The sequence below is a fragment of the Vulpes vulpes genome, chromosome 12 (genome assembly GCF_048418805.1).
Source record: "Vulpes vulpes isolate BD-2025 chromosome 12, VulVul3, whole genome shotgun sequence".
NCBI classification, from domain to species: Eukaryota; Metazoa; Chordata; class Mammalia; order Carnivora; family Canidae; genus Vulpes; species Vulpes vulpes.
The window spans coordinates 46497132-46518854 of record NC_132791.1 but is presented as its reverse complement, the minus strand read 5'-3'; the positions used below and the strand labels follow the sequence as shown (position 1 = coordinate 46518854).

At 38.6% G+C, this 21723-nt stretch overlaps 1 protein-coding gene across 28 annotated transcripts in view; it reads left to right on the top strand.

Annotated features, from left to right (window-relative positions):
- Nucleotides 1–21723, top strand: part of KDM4C (lysine demethylase 4C) — a 460147-nt gene that overhangs the window by 418580 nt on the left and 19844 nt on the right. For all 28 annotated transcript variants that reach the window (XM_072728386.1, XM_072728383.1, XM_072728376.1 and 25 more), the window contains one exon: nt 1357–1527. In XM_072728386.1, the coding sequence (XP_072584487.1) occupies nt 1357–1527 (171 nt within the window). The remainder of the gene's footprint in view (nt 1–1356; nt 1528–21723) is intronic.

Here is a 21723-nt window from a genome sequence, read left to right as displayed (position 1 = left end):
TTCTCCAACTATGGCGATATAAACCTGGATCACTTTTATACTTAAACCTCTCAGTGGCTTCCTTCGACCCACAGAATAATGTCCTGACTTCTTAGAATAGCAAAGGGACTGCCCTCCTCTCTTCTTCCTCCCCATAGCCTGACTTGTGGGCCCCAGACCATTTCTGCCGGCTTCTTTTTTCCTCCCCTCCCACATAAGAGTGGATGTGTGGAGAGTAGAAGACTCCTGTTTAACAGGTGCCAGGTGCCTGCTAGTAAATGTGGAAGGATTACCAGAGCAGCTGAAGTCAGCATATCACCACTGTCACAGGAAAGATTGGATCAGGCACGACTCGTCAGTGGATGCTAAACCTAAGCAGATATGTAGGAACAGGATATTTGCATGGTATTAAAGGTTCTCTCACAAATTGCTTATTAGTTGTAAGGGAAAAGGGGGGATTATAATGTGGAGAAATTGGACTACAGTTTGTTTAGGATCAAAATTAACATCACCATTGAGAGGCAGACATCATGGACCTCCAGATGTGATATCCTAAGAATACAACATTATCTGTGTGGTGTTCTAGCCAGGAATGTATAGCTTGAATCTAATCATGAGGAAACATCAGGCAAATGCTGTATTAAAAAAGGAGGGAGAGGGAGAATTGTATTCTTCAGGAGTATCACTTATCGTAAAAAGACAAAGAATGGGTGTAGAAATGTTCCAGATTAGAAGGGGCTAAAGAGAAGTGGCAGCAAAGTACAGTACCTCCTGGATTTGCCCCTGAGAGCAGGGATGGGGTAGGGAGAGTTGGAGAAACTGTGAAGATCATTATTGGCTCAGTTGACAAAATTAGAACATACATGGTTGATCTAAGTATCATATCCATGTTAGATTTACTAAAGTTAGTAACTGTACCATGGTTATGTGAAGGGAAATGCCTATTTTTAGAAAATACACAGCTGACGTATTTAGGAGTAAAAGCCGGTGACGTTTGTAGCTTACTCTTAGATGATTCTGGGTGGACTGTTAATATTTATATAACAGACCCACATACAATTTTTATATATGTAAATATACATGTATATAAAATAGAGACAGAATATGCAAAAATGGGGAAATAGGAAAATGTTAAAAATATTGATATTGATAACAATAGGTAAATTTAGGTAAAAGGTCAAGAATACATAGGTACAACTCATATACTTGTAACTTTTAGGTTTGAAATTATTCCCCAGTAAAGAGTTTAAAAATTAGAAATATGTATCATGACCACATGAATTTTTTTTCTAAATAAATATATATTTTATTTTCCATCCCTACCTTTTATCTTTCTCCTGTTTCTTTTCTCTCCTTTATCTGTGCCCCTTCTTTTAGAAGTCCAAGGCTGGCGAGAAGGGTATCTCTGTGGGGCAGACAGTCATCACAAAGCACCGGAACACCCGGTATTACAGCTGCAGAGTGATTGCTGTGACATCGCAGACCTTCTATGAGGTCGTGTTTGACGATGGCTCCTTCAGCAGAGACACATTCCCTGAGGATATAGTGGTGAGTCAATTCCTGGGGTTCCTGCTCCCCAGTTTATTTTTGTATAACTAAACTAGCTAAACCTTTCAGCAATCTTTCTTTCTTTCTTTCTTTCTTTCTTTCTTTCTTTCTTTCTTTCTTTCTTTCTTTCTTTCCTTCCTTCCTTCCTTCCTTCCTTCCTTCCTTCCTTCCTTCTTTCCTTCCTTCCTTCCTTTTAAAATATTTTATTTATTTATTCATGATAGACACACAGAGAGAGAGAGGCAGAGACACAGGCAGAGGGAGAAGCAGGCTCCATGCAAGGAGCCCGATGTGGGACTCGATCCCGGGTCTCCAGGATCACACCCTGGCCTGCACCGGAGCTGCCCTCAGCAATCTTTCTTTTGGCTTTGGAGTAACTCACTTCACTTAATATTCAATTCAAGTGTGCTTTTTGGCACTGCAAAGAAGTACTGTTTTCCAGGATGCTCTTAGAGCTCTTCACACTACATAGTAGTCATGAGAACTTAGACTCTTCTTCCCAAATTCTTTTAATTAAATGAAAAGTGTATGTGGCCAGGAAACATAAAATGCAAATTCACCAATTCTTTTCTATTACAGAACATGAGCGTATATGAATTCCTTTATTACTTCTTTTTCTTATTTAACGGGAAAATAGGCTTTTATTAATCTGACCTGACAGTGACGTCTGTAATCCAACAGAAACATCTGTGCATGTTTTGTATGGGAATAAAAAAAGTCACATGGGAAAAATGCTGTGACTTTTACTGATCTTCTTAACTTGTCTGGTATAGGGCAGCCTGGGTGGCTCAGCGGTTTAGCACTGCCTTTGGCCCAGGGCGCAATCCTGGTGACCCTGGATAGAGTCCCACATTGGGCTCCCTGCATGGAGCCTGCTTCGCTCTCTCTGCCTGTATCTCTGCCTCTCTCTCTGTGTCTCTTATGAATAAATAAATAAAAACCTTTTTAAAAAAAAACTGGTTCAGTATAGGATGCGTAGGTGTGTGCATATGTGTGTCTGTCCCCGTAGTTAACACCTTGGGAATGTGTCTCATGGGCTTGCTTTTTAATGGGAGATTTCAGAAGAAGAACACTTTCTACAAAAGGTTTTTAGAAACCAAGTTCAAATCATATCTGAGACTAGGGTTGGTCTAGCAGTCATCTTTTTATCCCTTTTGTAGTAAAAAGAAATGTCATTTTGGGGGAGCCAGGCCTCAAAAGATGTAGTTGTAACCTCTGTTTTATCCTGGGTCTGTTGATGTTTTGTTAGAAGGGTATTTCTTAATGACTCTTTAATAATTATGTGTTATGCGCAATTGATAATTAAATGTAACCATAGGCGATTTCTCATAAATATTTCTAGAATTTTGTTTTCCTGGGGCAAAAGTAAGACTGATTCGGTCAGCTTTGTTATCCTTACTCTCTGTGCCATTAAGAGAGACAAATATGTAAACAAAATGACCTTATTTGAAAGATGTTAAAGCAAATGAATTTAAACAAATAAAAAATCCCAGGACTTGATTATACAACAAAAGGATGAATTGTGTTTCTTCACGGAATTCTACCTGGAGCTTCCCTTTATTGCAGTGCCATTGCCATTGATAATCAGCAGCCTATGAACAAGCTCTCCTTGTTAGAATTAGTTATGTCTTGAAGCACTCAATCCACAGTTACTGAGTGCCTGCTGTGTGCCAACACTAGGTGGTGGGAAAGATAATGAGAACATGTGATTCCTGCTCAGTCTAGGGGGTGGCGGGCTGTAAGTGGGTGCTTTCTATACCATGTGAGAAATGCAATAAATGAACCAAAATCAAGTTACTACCTGTTGGGTCCAGAAGAATGGACTCCATAGGATTAGTAAGGGTTGACTCAGACACATCCCACAGGCCAGGACTGCATCAAGAACATGTTGTGTTTGAATTTATTTCATCCTCATAGCCCTACATGGTAGGCACTGCTATAATTTACATTTTGCTGCTGAGGAAACAGGCATCAAGAGATAAATAGTTTCCCCAAGGTCACATATAGTTAATCAGTGTCAGAAAGAGTATTCAAACCCAGGATCTGGCTCCAGAGCCTCTGTTCTTAACCCCTGGGAAGAAAGGAGAAGGGATGTGTGAGGGCAAGAATGCAAGACACCAAGACCTTGGCTTTCAGCCCTGTGCAGGTACATGCTCACTTCAGAATTAGTCTCCTTTAGTGCAAACTGTGACCAGTGAGCTGGCAGGGTCAAGGAGACTGCTGGGCGTTCTGGGGTTGGATGGCATGGCAGACTCCTGAACACGAGTCCCCAGCCTGAGCAAATAGGTCTTTAGCCATGACAGTGTTTAATGAATCTTAAATTCCCTTTCACTTCACAAGTCTCCACATACCCAGCCAGTTGTGAGCTTTCCTAAAATGTCTTTAGCTTGTATATTGAAAAAGAATGTCTGTGATCCTGGAAGGTTTTTGCAATTCTAAAAAGTATCTCCTTTGACACCTTCTGTTTCCTCTCTCTGTGAACCCCATACAAGGATGACTTTAAGTATGTGTGGGTGTGTGGGTGTTGTGAGAAGAACACAGGCCCTAAAATTCATAGGATTGTTCAGAAGCCCTTGCTTTTAAGTCAGTAAGAATGAAGAAGCAAAATTCTTTACAGCTTGATTAACTATTACTTGGCATATCTGATAAGGATTTGAGGTTTAGCAGCAAGTGGTGCATGAGTGGTCACACCTGTAGCCTTGGAGGGAGGTGGGGGGAGCACATGCATGTGCCTGAATTTGTGTGAATGATAATTTCTGCAGGCAAAAATAAAATATTATCATCTGTGAACAGGTCTTCTTTCTTTCATCTGATCTTTTCGAACCAGTAGGGTTTGTGTGTTTATATTTGATATAATAAGTATATTAAAAGTGTGTATGTATACATCTTAAAAGTGTATATATATTAAGATTGTGTATATATATATATATGTCGTATATATATGATATTTAAAAATTTTTGTATTTAAATTCAATTTAGTTAACAAATAGTGTATTACTAGTTTCAGGGGTAGAATTTAGTGATTCATCAGTTGCATATAATACCCAGTGCTCATTACATCACATTCCCTCCTAATGTCCATCACCAAATCACTCCATCCTCCCAGCCCCCTCCCTTCTCCAGCAGCCCTCAGTTTGTTTCTGAGAGTTAAGAGTCTCTTATGATTTGTCTCCGATTTTCTTATTTTATTTTTCCTTCCCTTCCCTTGTGTTCATCTGTTTTGTTTCTTAAATTGCCCATATAAGTGATATATGATTTTTTTTAATTAAATAAAGAATTGGCCTTTGTGATTATGGAGGCTGCAAGGGCCCAAGATCTGCAGCTGGTAAGCTGGAGACCCAGGAGAGCTGATGGTGTGTTCTGAGTCCAAGTCCAAAGGCCTAAGAACCAGGAGAGCTGATGATGTAGTTTCAGTCCTGGAGCCTGCAGGCCTGGGGTCCATGGAGAGTGGATGTTTCATTTCAAGTGTGAAGGCAGGAAAAGCCAAGTTCCAGCTCCAAGCCAGTCAGACAGGAGGAATTCCCTCCTATTTGGGGAGTGGGGGGGGGGGTGTCTTTTCGATTCAGCCTTAATTTTTTTTTTAAAGATTTTATTTATTTATTCATGAGAGACACAAAGAGAGAGGCAGAGACACAGGCAGAGAAAGTAGCAGGCTCCACACAGGGAGCCTGATGTGGGACTGGATCCCAGGACTCCAGGGTTATGCCCTGGGCCGAAGGCAGGCATTCAACCACTGAGCCACCCAGGTGTCCCTTGATTCAGCCCTTAATTGATTGGATGAGGCCCATCCAAACTAGGGAGAGTAGTCTGCTTCACTCATTCTATCAATTCAAATATTAAATCAATCTAAAAACACCTTCACAGACTCACCCAGAATAATGTTTGATTAAAGATTCTTCATCACCTTGTCACAGGAGAAGCTCTGATTTTATGGCAGAATGTAGTTTCCTTCTCTATAAAGTAGCCACATTGTTTTGGTTGGTTTGTAGCACTCTGTAGATCCACCGCATTAGCCATATACTTTGTCTTGGTCATGATCTAGGCTTCCAACATAGCCAAGTCATAGATTTTATAAGGCAAACTTTTTTTTTTTAATTAATTTTTATTGGTGTTCAATTTACCAACATACAGAGAAACACCCAGTGCTCATCCCGTCAAGTGTCCGCCTCAGTGCCCGTCACCCATTCCCCTCCACCCCCCACCCTCCTCCCCTTCCACCCCCCCTAATTCGTTTCCCAGAGTTAGGAGTCATTATGTTCTGTCTCCCTTCCTGATATTTCCCAACATTTCTTTTCCCTTCCTTTATATAAGGCAAACTTTTAAAATTTAAAGGATTATCAAGGAATGGTTGGGTTCTGTGTTTCTCACTGAAATTGATGAAAGCTACATGATTAAATGCCCGTGTAGTGTAGTATGTCAACTAGACCAGTTAGAGATGGGAAACTTGATATGTTTTAAAATATAATGTAGTATATAATGAAGTATACATATAAATTATACTTATTCCTGTATATGATATAATGTAAATATGCCCACAGCACCATTTTTCAGGCCATTAGTTGCTGCAGTCATCCCACCTCTACTTTTGATCTCCATCTACACCAGAACTGTCTTCTGGTAGGGATCCTGCCTGGTGTTTTATTGGGGAGTTTCATCAGGAGATAAGAAAAAATGTAATTGGTTCATTGCTGTCTCCACATCTTGCAGATGGTGGCAGAACAATTATTTGGTGGAAATACCAAATACATTCCACATTCCTCAGAGAAATTAGCTGATATACCTGTGGCATCTGACACTGGGGTAGAAAATGATTTTTTCTTCTGTTTATCTGTAACTCTAGTCGACACAATGTGCTTATCAGGTGTGAATGCCTCTGGAAAGGCTCTTTCATCAAATGCAGTATGACATCAGTCTTACTGGCTACTGAAGAACTGGCTTCTCTAAGCTGTGAATACTTGCTGCCTAAAGTAGCTGTAAGGGTACAGCACAATTTCAGTTTTTTAACTTTGAAAATCAAATTGAGAAAATGAAGTTTAATCATCCCAAGCTATTTATTTATTGCATGACATGAATGTAGTCCCTATGTGGCCTGAGGCTTTAGTAAAGAAAGTCCCTCTGTTGTGGAATCATTGATAAACACAACAGAAGAGAAACCTCCAATGCAGGCTGGCCATTTTTGAAAATAAACTTGCTAGGCATCAAAATGCCTGTGCTAGGATTACATAACTAGAGAGTATTTGAACAGTAGGGAGAAGCATTCTTTGGACTACTAGGAAATTTCTTTCCATACCTAGGCACTTTATCTCTGTGATATCTAGAAAAATGTCCAAAATTTTTCTTCTCAACAATACACCTGCAGAATATGTGTATCAGCCCAGTTAAACTCAGTATGCAATCTGTAGCTGTCAAGGGAAGTAATAAAAGATGTATTGCTACATACCTCCATCTGTCAGTCTGAAATTGTGACACACTTCCTGATGAATTTTTTTGTCTCCTATTTTGATGGGAGTGAAAGTTACCCATTTGAGAGAACACAATGAGTACAGTGATTCCAGGACCTCCTTTTAGCTGCTCCTAAAACCTGGGATCTTCTAGCATGCCCATGTTGTCATTAGAGTGATGGCTGCTTCCTTTCGTCTGAGCTCATTTCGAGGGAGGGGGGTGGTGTGGCAAGATCTAGATAGCTTTAGGACTAGCACTTAACATTCACCACTGGGTGTGAGAAGAGAAACAGGGCCATTTAGAAATTTGACAGCGAGAGTCCATCACTGAAATTTCCATGAGGACTTGCTACATTTTTCAACCTCTGTTGAAATGTGAAATAAGCACAAGAACTATACTCTTCAGGATTCTAGGGATGGATTGTCTGCCCTTTCATTTTTGGGGGGGGGGGGTGCCATGCAAACTCAAGTTCTTAGAACTCATTTTTTTTTTTCTCAGTTTGCCTATTAAGGCAAATTGCTTCAACTTTCAAACCTCAGTTTTTCCCACTAAAAAAGGAATAATAGTTTTTACTTTCTGGAATTACTGAAAAAACCTGACACAGTTGGCACAAAACCAAATTTTGTAGGATATTAACTTAAGTCTGTAGAACATTTTTTGTTTTCCTTTTTCCTTCCCATTTAGTTTATACTGTCTTTTTCTGGTCTTGGTGAAATTCGGTTAGAAAGGATGTTAGGAGGAATAGAATTCTTTTCCTACTCGTTAGTTAAATGAGTGCTCATACACGTGATATTTCACTGAGTCAGCTTACCATTTCCATTGCTGTAAAGCAGTCTTAGCATCTTCAGACTTTATAATGACCTAATTCTCTATATTTATGCTTGTATTTTTCTGGATGTTTAAAGTGTTGTTTCAGTGGCTTTTTATAACAAACCCTGTTCCAAAGTAAGTTCATGCTCATTTTACAGATATGATACTTGCCAGGTCACAAAAAAAACAAAACAAAACAAAACAAAACAAAACAAAACAAAAAAACCTTTGAAAAAGCTATGTCCACACTTCCCAAACTAGGTGGTGATATAGTTAGGTCCAGAATGCAGGTTGTCCTCCTGCATCCCATTGTTTAGTGCTTCCATGCCTTGGGGCACCTTTCTAGGATGTCTGCTCTGTGACATAGCATACCTGTGGTAGAGCTCCTTGGATAGGCCCCTATCCTTGGATAGGCCTGGTGTGGGAGCTGTCAGTAATCAGCATCCCACAGGCGCCACTTGGAAAAAGTAGGTGTAAGGGTGACCTGAATGTTCTAGAGGCAGAAGAGAATATTTGAAGGAGTTTGTTAAACTTTGTAGTTCCCAGAAACATTTTATGCTATGGATCCTGGGAAGCATTTTCAAACTCATATTGGCTCCTAGATTTTAAGGTTCTCTGGATTTTTAAGTTAGGTGGAAATCTTGCCCCATCTCAGACCATCTAGGTTATGTTTGCTCCAGATTGATGCCCCTTACCTATCTCTTCCTTTGACAGTCTTTGGTTCTTCTAGAATCGGTGGAAATTTGCCAGCGACATCTCTGAGAACTTTTGTTGGTTTGGGATTCCTGCAGATATGGTCCACATGGCATTTAACTGTTCAGGAATGATACCCTTAGTTCTCTTTCTGGAACCAAGGAGCTGAGAGTATGAGGTGAAAGCTTTGCCAAATTTCCATAAACTTTTACTCCTTCAGGAAGCCTTTAATAAATGTTGTAAAAGAATATGTTATTAATTGGATTTTAATCTGTTTGATTTAAAGTTTACTTTTCAATAAATAAATAAATAAATAAATAAAATAAATTTTACTTTTCAAAGTCTTCAAATTCAACTGACAAACTTACTTATAAATTTAGTAATTTTTGCATAAAAATAAATGCAAACTCACTTGTTCCCTTGTATTATTTATATAATACATACATTTGACAGGTAAAATCCTAACCATTTTAAATTTAAGTAATCAAATTTCCTTGGACATCTTTTTTTTTTAATTAAAGATTTTATCTATTTATTTGAAAGAGAGCGAGAGAGATCACAGAGAGAGAGGGAAAAGCAGACTCTTTGCTGAGCAGAGAGCCCAATGAGGGCTTGATCCCAGGACCCAGAAAGCATTACCTGAACCGAAGGCAGATACTCAACTGACTGAGCTACCCAGGGACCCCTTTTCTTGGCCATTTTAACATGATTATAGATTCAATATAAATGACTCTTACAAATGTTGTGATTTTTGTAAGCACTTAATGTCCACAACTAATTAATCAGGCATTAGCTTAGTAGTTCATATTCTCCTAAGTATTTCAAACATCTCCAAAAAACAACACATAAAACAGTTCAATATTTACAAATAAACTACTACACCTTTATAAAAATGGTTTGTAATGGAGAGCTTGTATTTAAACACAATTTAACTGATAGGTAAGTAAATAGAATCTACCCAACTGAGGGGGAGTATTACTGTATTGGCTAGGAGTTTAGAAAAAATAATCAAAGAACTTCAAGGCCATTCTGAGGAATCGAGTGTGGCTGTACTTTTGAAGACTAAACCCACAGTTGCTGTGCAGGGGCTCCTAATTAAAGACAGCTTTCATCTGTTGATTAGCTGTCTAAACGGACTCCAAGTGAACGGTCTAAATAAACGGTCTCACCTTAGTGGGGGTAGGTACTTAACAGGCCCTGCTATTTTATTCACTTGTATGTAATTCTCATGTGGCTTTTTGCATGAGAGCCTGGGCACACCAATGGAATGTTGAAGCCCTTGTTTGAGTTGGACTCCCTTTCTCTTTTATAAATTGTATGTATCTCATTGACTACAATTCTGCAGCCATCATATTGACAGCTTCCATTTAGCACTGGTGATCCTCTGAAGAAAAAAGTGTGTTATCACCCTGATATTTTATGTAGGAGATTAACTAGTTGCCCTGAAGGCACAATGTCAGTTACATTTTCCTTCAAATATATACTTCTTTCACTTGACAGTGTTTCTCTTATTTCTCTTTTGGTAATTATCTCAAGGTGATTGGTTTGGGAACTTATTCCCAGGAGACAGATTCCTGGTATTTCCTTCCCATCCTTTTCTTTCTAAAGGGGCTCAAGGTTTAGAACATCTCATCTTCAGTCTAACAAAATCAAAATAACTACCTTGAACTTGAGGGCAATGTTATTAATTTCCAGGACCTCACCATCTCTTCTCAGCTTAGAGCTTAAGCCCAAGAGTGTCCGGCACCATGAATCAAATCCACCCTGTGTTTGGGAATATCCAATTATATCATTCATTCTTTTCGACTTACTTGTTCAGCACTGTGCTAGGCACCACGGGGAATTCAAAGATGTATCAACCTAGGTGCTAGGTGTAGGAGTAGTCCTGGGTATTCTGGAGGCAAAATAAAATACCCAAGTGGGTCTGAAATACTGAGAAAAAAGTTGTTCCCAGAAACATTCCATACTATGGGATTCTGGGAACCTCCTCAATTTTCAAGTCAGGTGGCCATGCAGACAGTACAGTGGCAAAGACCAGGTTGATAAAGAGGCCTTACCTCTTATCAGTGAGGCCACTTCAGCTTTGGGAATTCAGGCCCCATCCCATTCTAGCCCCTTTGTGTTAATTTGTTCATCACTGATGCCCCTTATATCTCCTCCCTCCAACAAGGAGCTGATCTGAAAGATTTTAAAAGAAAAATACCCGTAAAGTTACTGTTAAGTTCTGAGATGGAAGCAATCATGATGGGCCAGAGTGTTGAGGAAGTTACACAGGGGAGGAGAGAGATGAGCTGGGTTACTAACTTTTAAGAGGTCTTTGTATATCTTAGACACAAGTTCTTTGTTAGATATTTTACATTTTTTTTCTCCTGGCCTAAATTTCATTTTATGAATATAACTTTTTGTTTATGCATTTGCTGGTTGATGGACATTGGATTACTTCTGGTTTGAAGCTATTATGAATAATATTGCTATGAACATTTGTTTTCAAGCCTTTGTATAGATGTGTGTTTTCATTTCTCTGGGATAAATATTTAGAGGTAAGATTATTGAGTTGTATGATGAGTATATGTTTAGCTTTATAATAACCTGCCAAACTGTTTTCCAAAGTGGCTGTACCACTTTGTAGTCCCACCAGCAATATCTGAAGTTATAGTTTCTCTAAATCCTCACCTACACTTGGTATTCTCGGTCTTTGGATATAACTATTCCAGTGGGTATGTAGTAGGATTTCAATGTGATTTTAGTTTTTATTTCCTTAGTGACTAATGATTTTGAGCATCTTTTTAAGTGCTTATTTGGCATTCAGACGTCATTTTTTTTGAAAGGCCTATTCAAATATTTCACTTTTTTTATTACATTGTAAGGTGTTATTTTTATATTCTACATATGAATCTTTTGTCAGATGTGATTTACAAAAAATTTCTCCCAGTTTGTGTCTTGCCTTTACTTTCTTAATAGTGTCTGCAGAGCAAAAGTTTTAAATTTTGATAAAACCCAGTTTATCATCAGTTTGTTCTTTACAGATGATGTTTTTGGTGTCCTGTATTAAAAAATCTATGGCTAATATAAGGTCACAAAGATTTTTCTCTTAGATTCTCTTCTAGAAATTTTATAGTTTTAGGTTTTACATTTAGAACTATGATCCGTTCTGAGTTCATTTTTGTGTGTGGTGTGAGGTCAGAATTCAAGTTCTGTAAACTCCCAAGTTCTGGGAACAACCATGCAACCTAACTTAATGAACTCCTGTAAGGATTAAATGAGAGAAAGTCTATAATCATTATGGTGCAGCACCTTATACATAGTAGGTGCTCAGAAATGTAGTTCCTTTCTGGTAGTTCCTTTCCACTTAACTTTCTCAAAATTGTGCTGTAGAAGGGAAAAATCCATACCAGCTGTTTCTTTTAATGTTCTGAACTTCTAGAATGCCATATGACCAGATCTACTTAATATCAAGAATATTTTGGACATGCGTATTATATACGACTTTAAAAATTTAATTTCAACATAATTTTTATATTTTAGAGAGAGCATAAAATATCAAACAGTGGTTCCTTCCATGATGAGATTTTAAATATGACTGTGCTTAGATCTAAACAATACTTGATATATTTCAGATCAGTGTTTCAAACCAGGGCATATTTTATTTTTCCAAAGAAAGAAGGAAGGGAAGAGGAAAAAATTTTTGTTAGCTATGTAATGGAAATTAATGAAATGCTTACTTAAAGAAGAAATTAAACTCCCAAGTTTTCCATTTTAACTTGAACTCGTTTGTCATAGTACTTATCCAAGTTTGATATATGACATTCATTAGGCTTTGAGTTTAAAAACAAGGATTATGTCCGTTTGAATTACTGTTATATACTTTATTCTCAGTACAGGACCTGGTTTATAGTAAGATAATAAATAGTTGTTGAATTAAGGACTAAATAATATTAATAGCCAATACGTATTCAAGTACTAAGTTTATTATTCCAAGTCATACCTTAGACAATTAGTATGTTATTTTAAAATCCATAGTCAATGTTAAGAATTGTTTTTAAGGGCAGCCCCGGTGGCGCAGTGGTTTAGCACCACCTGCAGCCCAGGGCGTGATCCTGGAGACCCTGGATCGAGTCCCGCGTTGGGCTCTCTGCGTGGAGTCTGCTTCTCCCTCTGCCTGTGTCTCTGCCTCTCTCTCTCTCTCTCTGCATCTCTATGAATAAATAAATAAAAAATCTTAAAAAAAAAGAATTGTTTTTAAATTTGAGTCAACTTTTATGTTGTAACTTTCATGTCCTTCCCAGGTAAAGATTATTCAGTCCTTAGAGGAGAGCTGTACTCCCGCAGTAGTCCCTGCAAAAACCCAAGCCTTTAGTGTTTGGGCTTCCATATATGATTTCTTTGAAGAAAGAAGTCTCTAGCCCTGAAAAAATTTGAAACCACTGGTTCAGATGAAGTAAATTTTATGTTCTGTGAAAAAGGGCTAAGAGAACCGTGGTATTAATGCAGCTGCTGTTACCTGTGTCTACCAGAGAGCAGGACTATTGGGAAATGTCTCTAGTGGTCCTAACAGGGTGACTGCCCCATGAATATTCGGCTCCAAACTGTGAATATCAGTGACATCATTTCTAAATCTTAGAGTAGGGCTGAATTGACTTCCATTTAATAGAAAATATAAACACATAATGAAAATTCTTCATTTCTTTTAATAAATATGTGGCCAGTTGTCACTGTTGCTTCACATCATAGTATCAGAATGTCACCATTCATTATTGACCTTCTATTCCTCCTTAAATAAAAATGGCACACTAGCTGTTTATGATGCAAGGTTTCAAACTTTAAAATTTTTCCTTGCTCTAACTTCCATTTTGATCTCAAACCTTGATACTGACCCTACGTGTGGTATGATCATGCATGCTTTATAAATGCCTTAAATTTTCTGGATCCGACCCTTCCTATAACACAGTGGTAAGCACAACATTCTGCATACTATTTCTGAAATATACAGCTAACACTGAGAGCTTCCTGAGGCAAATAGTCAACAGGGGGATTCCTATTTACAAGCCCCTTTACATTATCTTTCACCTTTAGCCAACCCCAGGTGCTAACACACTGGGATATAGCACATAAATTGGTATCACATCCCAGAAGATATTGAGCTCATATATCAACAGAGTTTATGTTCCTATATGACCATGGGGTTTAAATTATTTTAGTAATAGAGTAAACTTAGATTATTATTTGACAATAAGTCAATACTTATCCAGAAGTCAATGCTATCTATTTATTGATGAACTGACACTGCTCTCAATTTATTATTTCCTTTTCACACCTTAGTTGAAAGAGGTTAGCTGATTTTCATGGGTGAGAGAGAATAGGTAATAAATCTTGCCTCGTTTTACTAAGTAAATGATATTTTGAGGTTAAGTATGTGGGTTTACCCTTATATTTTAGATCATGTTTATACTGATACTTTAGGGAGAGGAAAAATGATGTAAGGAGAGAGAATAGAGTGTGTTTTTCCTTCAGTTTCTAATCTTTTCCTCAGAGAATGTTCTTCACTGAGAAGTGAATGGAAAACTTGGAAGCTGTGACCTGCTATAATATTTGTTGGTTGCATGTGTTTCTGCAGATCAGCTGCCTTGTACCATCTGATTTCTTGGCTTCTGTAAATTAAAGGATGTTATGTTTGCAAGTTTCCTATGGTTTAGATGTTTTATCCAGTACCATTAAACATAAATGTTATAATAGCACAATGTGTTATATAATGTTTTATACATGGCTTTTCAGATGCAAGCAGGGTTTTCCAACAGTAATTAATGCTGATGTGATCGGTGCCTGAAAAAGATGCCTTCTGCAGATTGATGGCTAACAACTCAGTTAAAAGGGAAGAGGGTTGTTATTATGCATATTTCTAGTAGTATAGTTACAATGATATATTTATAGGCTACTGTTTTTAAAACATGCCTTTTATTTACCCTTTTTAGCCTTTAATTAAGAATAAATCTGACCTAATGATTCATTTTGTGATACCTCCTTTTGGGGGGAGTAAAATATATGATTTAATCTTCTAAAGCAGTTTACTTCATTTATACCATAAATGTAATGACTAGCACAAAACAAGTCCGGCTGTGGTGGTTGCATTCTACACAGCCAATATCTGCACCCTGTTGAAATAGTGACTATAAGAGAGCTGTTGAGAGAATGTAAACGTGAGCACCATTGACAGTGAGATTCTGTAATGAGTTAAGACATATCCTGTGGAGATTATCTCATCATTCAAAAAGCCTTTTACCAAGCTGCTAATAGTAATCTTTATAACTTTGCTTCCTCTTCTTACTAGATATTTTGTTCCCTTCCTGGGCGAGGAATTTTTAAAATGATTTGTGTATGAAATTTAATACTTAATTTTAAAATTTATTTCAATACTAGTAAACTCCTCCCCCCTTTTTATTAAAGATTATTTATTTATTTATTCATGAGAGACACAGAGAGGCAGAGGCACAGGCAAAGGGAGAAGCAGGCTCCATGCAGGAAGCCCGACATGGGACTTGATCCCAGGTCTCCAGGACCACACCCTGGACCGAAGGCAGCACCAAACCGCTGAGTCACCCAGGCTACCCCCTTTTTTAATTTAGACAGAAAACTCTACCCCATGTCATTAATTGTGTTTCTGTGGAATTTTGTTTCACGTTATGTTTTGCTTTTGTCTTTCTATGAAGTTGAAAGGGCAAATATCTAACCAGTGTCTGCAAGTGGGTTCCCTCCAGGGGAAGACTAATAAGGATGGGGAGACAATTTTGTTGGTGCTCCAGCACTTTTTCTTCTACAGGTGTGAGGGGCTTATGTGGATGTGGAAGGCTGGTGCTCCCCCAGGAGGCCCCTCTTCTTACAGAGAAGGAACTCCTACAGGGCCAGGCCTTTGATTAGCCGCATCTGGATACCTGCATATGGTGATTTATGGATTCCCTAGTCAAGGAATATCTTACTCTTCAGTAAGTGGTAGCCTTACCATAAAGATATGTTTATAGTGAGCTTCTATTACATACCAGTCATTTTGCTAGCCCAGGAAACATGATGGTGGTAAGAAATGAAATTAAAATGGTTTTTGCTCTTATCAAATTTACCATCTAGAGGGAAAGAGTAACCTACAACAGTCCCACTAATAAAAATGTACTTAAAATTGAGATGAGCCATGGGATGATAGGATTATAATCCTATAGGAATATGTAACCAAAAATACCTAATACAGATAGGTGATCAGTACATTAAGTAGACAAAGGACAGAGGTTGAGTATACCAAACAAAGTATGCACAAAAGCTGTTGTAGGAAGGAGGATGACCTGCTCAGGTCATTGAGAGGTCAATGATAGCCTTAGAGAAGGAGGAAAGGACCAGACTAGGTTAGGTTTTGAAAAGTATGTTGTAAGATTGGGTCTTTATTCTAAGAGCAGGGAGAAGCCATTGATGTTCTTAAGCAGAATTCTACATAAAGAAATTGTTACAAAGTATTTTCTTTTGCTAGAGTGGAGAAGATGAATTGGAGATGCTGGGAGGCCAGTTAGGAGAGCGTTTCAGTAGATCAAACAAGAAATGATGTAGCTTGGACTAAATTAGGATCAGTGGAAGATTTGGAAAAGGACTCAGTGGTGACCTGATACTGGGACTGAGGAAGAAGAGAGTCAAAGGTGATCCCCAGGGTTCTGACTTGCTTAGCCCAATGGAAGGTTACACCTGTCAAGGAATGTTGGAAGAAGTCCAAGTTTTAGGGCCAAGATTATGAGTTCACACTTGCAAGATCCCTGGTTTGCATAGTCTAGGTTTTTTTTTTTTTGGGCGGGGGGCTTTGTTTGCCTCAGCGTTGAAGAGATACTGAGTAAAAAGGCTGTGTGCCACAGTGTGAGGACAGACATTGTATATTTTAGAAATGGTGTGGTCAGGCACTTCCATTTTCCTCTCTCAGTGAACACATTGTCTCTTGCACACATACACACAATTACCTCTGTCTTGCCAATTTGATAAAACAGTGGATGTTTGCCCAAGTCATTCTTCAACATGACAATGTGGCCACCAAAATTGATGTCATGTTTACCTTTATGGTAAAGGGCAAAAATGATACAGAAACATTTAAATTGTGCATAAGTGCACATATATAGACTTTGACCTCACTGTAGATATCATCCTAACTTTTCTTAATCCATAGCTCCATTCTGCACTCATTTACCTGATTTTGCTTCCTCCAACCACTGTTCTCTGTGAATGTAGCCTGGGTACTCCCTCTTCCAATTCTGGAACTTTTAGGTCCCTTTGCCTTCAGTGGCTGTGCCTCTTTTCCCCAGGGCTCTCACATTATGAACCAGTGTAAGGATGATGCAGCTGCTGTGTGCCTTGTGAATAGCTCTCATTTTCTGAAGGAGATGGACTGCATGGCCTTCTAGAATCTTGAACATCCCTCATTTTTTAGAGGGGAAAGGATCAGTGATTTACATTAGCAGACAAAATATGTTTGGTTGTCAGTAATAAGGGTTAGCAGCTAATATTTAACAATCACATATGCACACAAATCACAGTATTTTGTATAATGTACACATGGTTGGCTAAAGTTCAAGAAATACAGAAGAATATGAAAAGAAAAGTACAAGTCTATGCAGCACCCCACATCTAGGTACAGCCCCACTTACTGTATATCCTCCCAGGATTTTTTAAATGCATATACAAGCTTTATGAGTGTGTACGTACATGCAGATTTTTGTTTGAGTGCACTAGGCATAATATTGACTTGATAAAGCTAGGAATTGCATCCAACAGACTATTCATATTACTGCTAATTGGTTGTTAGTGATGGATTTTAAAACCATTTCCTGGAAAGCCATCTCCTTTTCTCTCCCTCTACTTCCATATGTACTTTTTCACAGTATCATTTCTGGGGTTTTACCCATACTCACTCCCTCTTAGTTTAACCTATAAAAGCCAGGCTCAGCTGTTGTGGTACCAGCATCATATCCACTGACTCCCTCTTTTAGATGCCCATATACCTCGTAATATACCATATACCTCCTCCCTTTGGCATATTTTTGGTTCACGGTTGCCACTACTTGCAAATCTACATCAGTTCAAATCTGTGGGTGTATGTTTCAAGGAAAGTAACAAAGATGCTAAACAAAACTTTAAGAGTTTTTTGGGTAGGAGATTGAAAAAAAGACTGTATCATAATTGAAATATTAATTGACTGCTCCAGTGTTCATTAAGCAAGTCAGATGTTAGCAAGAATCAGGCCTCAAATAAAGATTAGTAGCCAGCATGAAAAGAACAAAGAGGTTCCCAATTCAAAGGTTTGTTAACTATCAGAAAGAGGGCACAACAGAAGCCTCAGTGTAATGCTGAACCAGGCATTCCAGGCTTGAGTATGATCAGTAAAACTAAATTCACTGACCGTTTCTTTCTTTTTTTTTTTTTTTTCACTGACCGTTTCTAATGTGTTTTTAAGTCTTTGGATTAAAAGCTCTCTTTTGGATAAATCTGACAATAGTGTGTTATCTATATATCATTTTCATTCTTGTCTGGGAAGGTAAAAACAGCAAAATTCTCCCAGATTTCACATTAAGATTATTTTGATTTGACAGTCTTTTGACAACACAAGAATCGTTTGGGGAGTTTGTGAAATTTCTGACTTCCCTTTAAGAGTAATAGTGTTGAGTAAATAGATTGATTCATTATCCTCTCCTCAGCCATCTTTGTCTTACCATTTGTGACAGACTAGTCTCTGCAGAAATAGGTTGGTAGTAATTACGCACATCCTGTTCTTCATAAGATAGTCTCTTATGAACATGATTGTTTAAGTTTATGCATTCATGTTAAATCTGAAAAGAAGGACATGTGAAATTAACAGAAGACGTGGCTTACGTGGGAAGTATTTATAGAATGGGGTTGCTCACATTTTATTGCTATGCTCAGGCACATTTGCAACTTTGAGGAAATTCTGGATTGCTTCATTGGTAGATACATCTGCTTCAGGACTTGTCTGCCTCTGAATTTAATATAATACAGGCTGACATTTTTTTTTTTTGACAAATCCTATTCTCACAAATCCTTTCATTTGCCTTCACCCCTTCGTATTTCTCCTGTTTAAACCCGAATGTGGAATCCTCTCCAGATGTTACTCATTTGCTCAAAATCTTGCACTGCTAGGCTATAAAATGCAAAATTAAATTAAATGATAGCCATCTCTTGGTGAGTTGTGACTCCATGCAAGTCATTTCACTGTTCCATCCTTCTTTATAAAATGGGGACATTGTCCTAAGGAAACCTCTTAGGCCTTTTCTGAGTCTGGCAGGGAAGAAAGCAATGGGTTATCCTTAATGATTTCTGACTGTAAGTATTAGAATGTGCCCCTGGCCTAGCTGTCCACTCTTTTGCACACACATTCCCCTTTCCTTTTTTTTCTTTTGAAGGTTTTATTTATTCATGAGAGACACACAGAGTAGAGGCAGAGACATAGGCAGACAGAGAGAAGCAGGTTCCATGTGCAAGGAGCCTGATGTGGGACTCGATCCTGATCCCAGGTCTCCAGGATCATGCCCTGGGCTGAAGGCAGATGCTCAACTGCTGAGCCACCAGGCTTCCCATACATTCCCCTTTCCTGTCTCTGGGTCTCAGTGGCCACCTCAGTGTCCATTCCAGGCTAGCTTGGGTGAGGCCCAGAGCTGGAAAGTGACTGTTGATTTGGGCACACAGCTGTACATCACAATACAGCATGCCATTTATATACTGCAACATCATTTGGAGACCAGAAGACCAAGCTCTTCTTAGGTCTCGGTCCAGGAGTAATTAATTCTTGACATGTTTTTACAACACCTTGGTATCATTTTGCAGTTGTACATTTTACCACAGGAGTTTTGTAAAAGCCTTTTCCACACCACTAGGCTTTCCATGCACTCGTCTCTTTCATTGTGTCTATGCTTTTTGCTTCACCCAATGGCGAGTTATCCAGTTGGTTAAGTTAAAACAGACCTTCTTGTATGCCCCTCAGAGAATGAGGTTGTACTATATGAATAAGTTTCCTTGGGGTGTTGATCCATAAAGATGCTCCCTTTCAATTGCCATGAAAGAAGCCAATGTCATAAGGAGCTGAAGGAGCATAGCCACATAGAGACTGAAATTAGATTAACGGAGAAAATAACTGTCCATCTGTGCCTGATTCTTCTCCCCATTCATTGCATACTCCATTTCCAATACTTTGATGAGGGAGGACTGACACTTGACAAGAATTTGAGAAATCTAGATACCATAATCCTACTCCACTGTAACTTCAGTGAGGCTTGGACAGGGCGCTCACTGACAGAATCTTAGCCAGGGATCTCTTATCTAAAAGCTCTGCTAACCATTGGACCAGTTCAGGGCTGCTGCATAAATAAGATAGGATAAGGGGTAAGTCCTCTTCCACCACAGCCTTTAAACCACCCACTCCCTCCCCTAACCCTCTTCTGTGATTCTCTCAAATTCCCGCCCCCTGCAGGAAGTCTCCTATATCATAGCCCTGATGACTGATCCTCAAGTCCATTGTTGAACACTACAAGTGACAGGGAGCTCTCTACCAATTTGTTGCTGTAATTATTGAGAAGCATTGATTTCTTTTCGTGGAGCCTAAATGCTGCCTCTGAGCCACCCCAAGAACCAGTTTTAGTTCTTGCCCTCTAGAACAAAACAGCTCATTCTCTACTCACAGCTTTTTACCTATTTGTGGAAATCTATCAGGTTCCTCCTGAGTCTTCTCAAATCCAAAGAAAATTGTCCTCCTGCCTCACCACCTAATACATATTTACTGTGTGAAGCAATGAGTGATCTAATGAGAAAGTGGTTTTCAGAGTGCTCTTCTTCCAGGACATCCCTTAGGATGAAATTCTTTGGACCATGTCCCACTCAAAATGTTGCTCTCAGATGTGAGAACACTATACCATAAACCCAATCTGATCATGCAATCATGACAACAACTTGTTCTTTTGATCTAGCCATTGAACACTTACCAATGCACCTAGAAGGAAGACTAGTGAATTATTTATGTAGTTATTAAAAATCATGTTTTCAAAGGATATTTAATGTCACAATATAATAAATGGAAAAATCAATATATACAGTATGATCCCAATTATATATAAAAAAATAAATATGTAAAGGAATAATCCTCAAAGGAAATGCATTGAAATGTTACTGATTATCTCTGGAGAATGTAATCATAGGTGGTATGACTTTCAGTTTTATCACCTTCTTATAGTTTCCATATGAGCATGTTTTATTTATATTTATTTATATATATATAATTTTTTAAGTTAAAATATTTTTTAAAGATTTATTTATTTACTTATGAGAGACACAGAGAGAGAGAGAGGGAGAAGCAGGCTCCCTGTAGTGAGCCCAATGCAGGACTCATACTCAGGACCCTGGGATCATGACCTGAGCCATAGGCAGATGCTCAACCACTGAGCCTCTGAGGAGTCCCTTAAAAAGTTATTTTTTTTTTTTGAAGATTTTATTTATTTATGCATGATAGTCACAGAGAGAGAGACAGAGAGGCAGAGACACAGACAGAGGGAGAAGCAGGCTCCATGCAGAGAGCCCGACGTGGTATTCGATCCCGGGTCTCCAGGATCGCGCCCCGGGCCAAAGGCAGGCGCCAAACCACTGCGCCACCCAGGGATCCCCTAAAAAAGTTATTTTTAAAAAAAGATCTGAACCATTCCAAGAGCTCCTTATATTGTGACTCATTTTCCCTGGGTTTCTCTATCTGGATCCTTTCAGAATCTTCTGTCAAAATTTCATTTTGGTTCTCCCATCTCTTGAGGCATCTTGAAGCTCTCTGGAATATGATAACCACATAGTATGCTAATAATCATTCTGTTAAAGTAATTTGCATCGTAATTCTATGACAGAGGAGTTCTTACACTTACCTTTTTTATTTATTTTTTTTAAATTTTTATTTATTTATGATAGTCACACAGAGAGAGAGAGAGAGAGAGAGAGAGAGGCAGAGACACAGGCAGAGGGAGAAGCAGGCTCCATGCACCGGGAGCCCGACGTGGGACTTGATTCTGGGTCTCCAGGATTGCGCCCTGGGCCAAAGGCAGACGCTAAACCGCTGCGCCACCCAGGGATCCCTTACACTTACCTTTTTTAAAAATTTTTTTATTTTAATGTCTGTATTTCCCACTAAAGAGTTGCATGAGTAGAAAGCCACATCTGTTTTTCTCAGTGTTCCTAGAATACAAGAAGTGC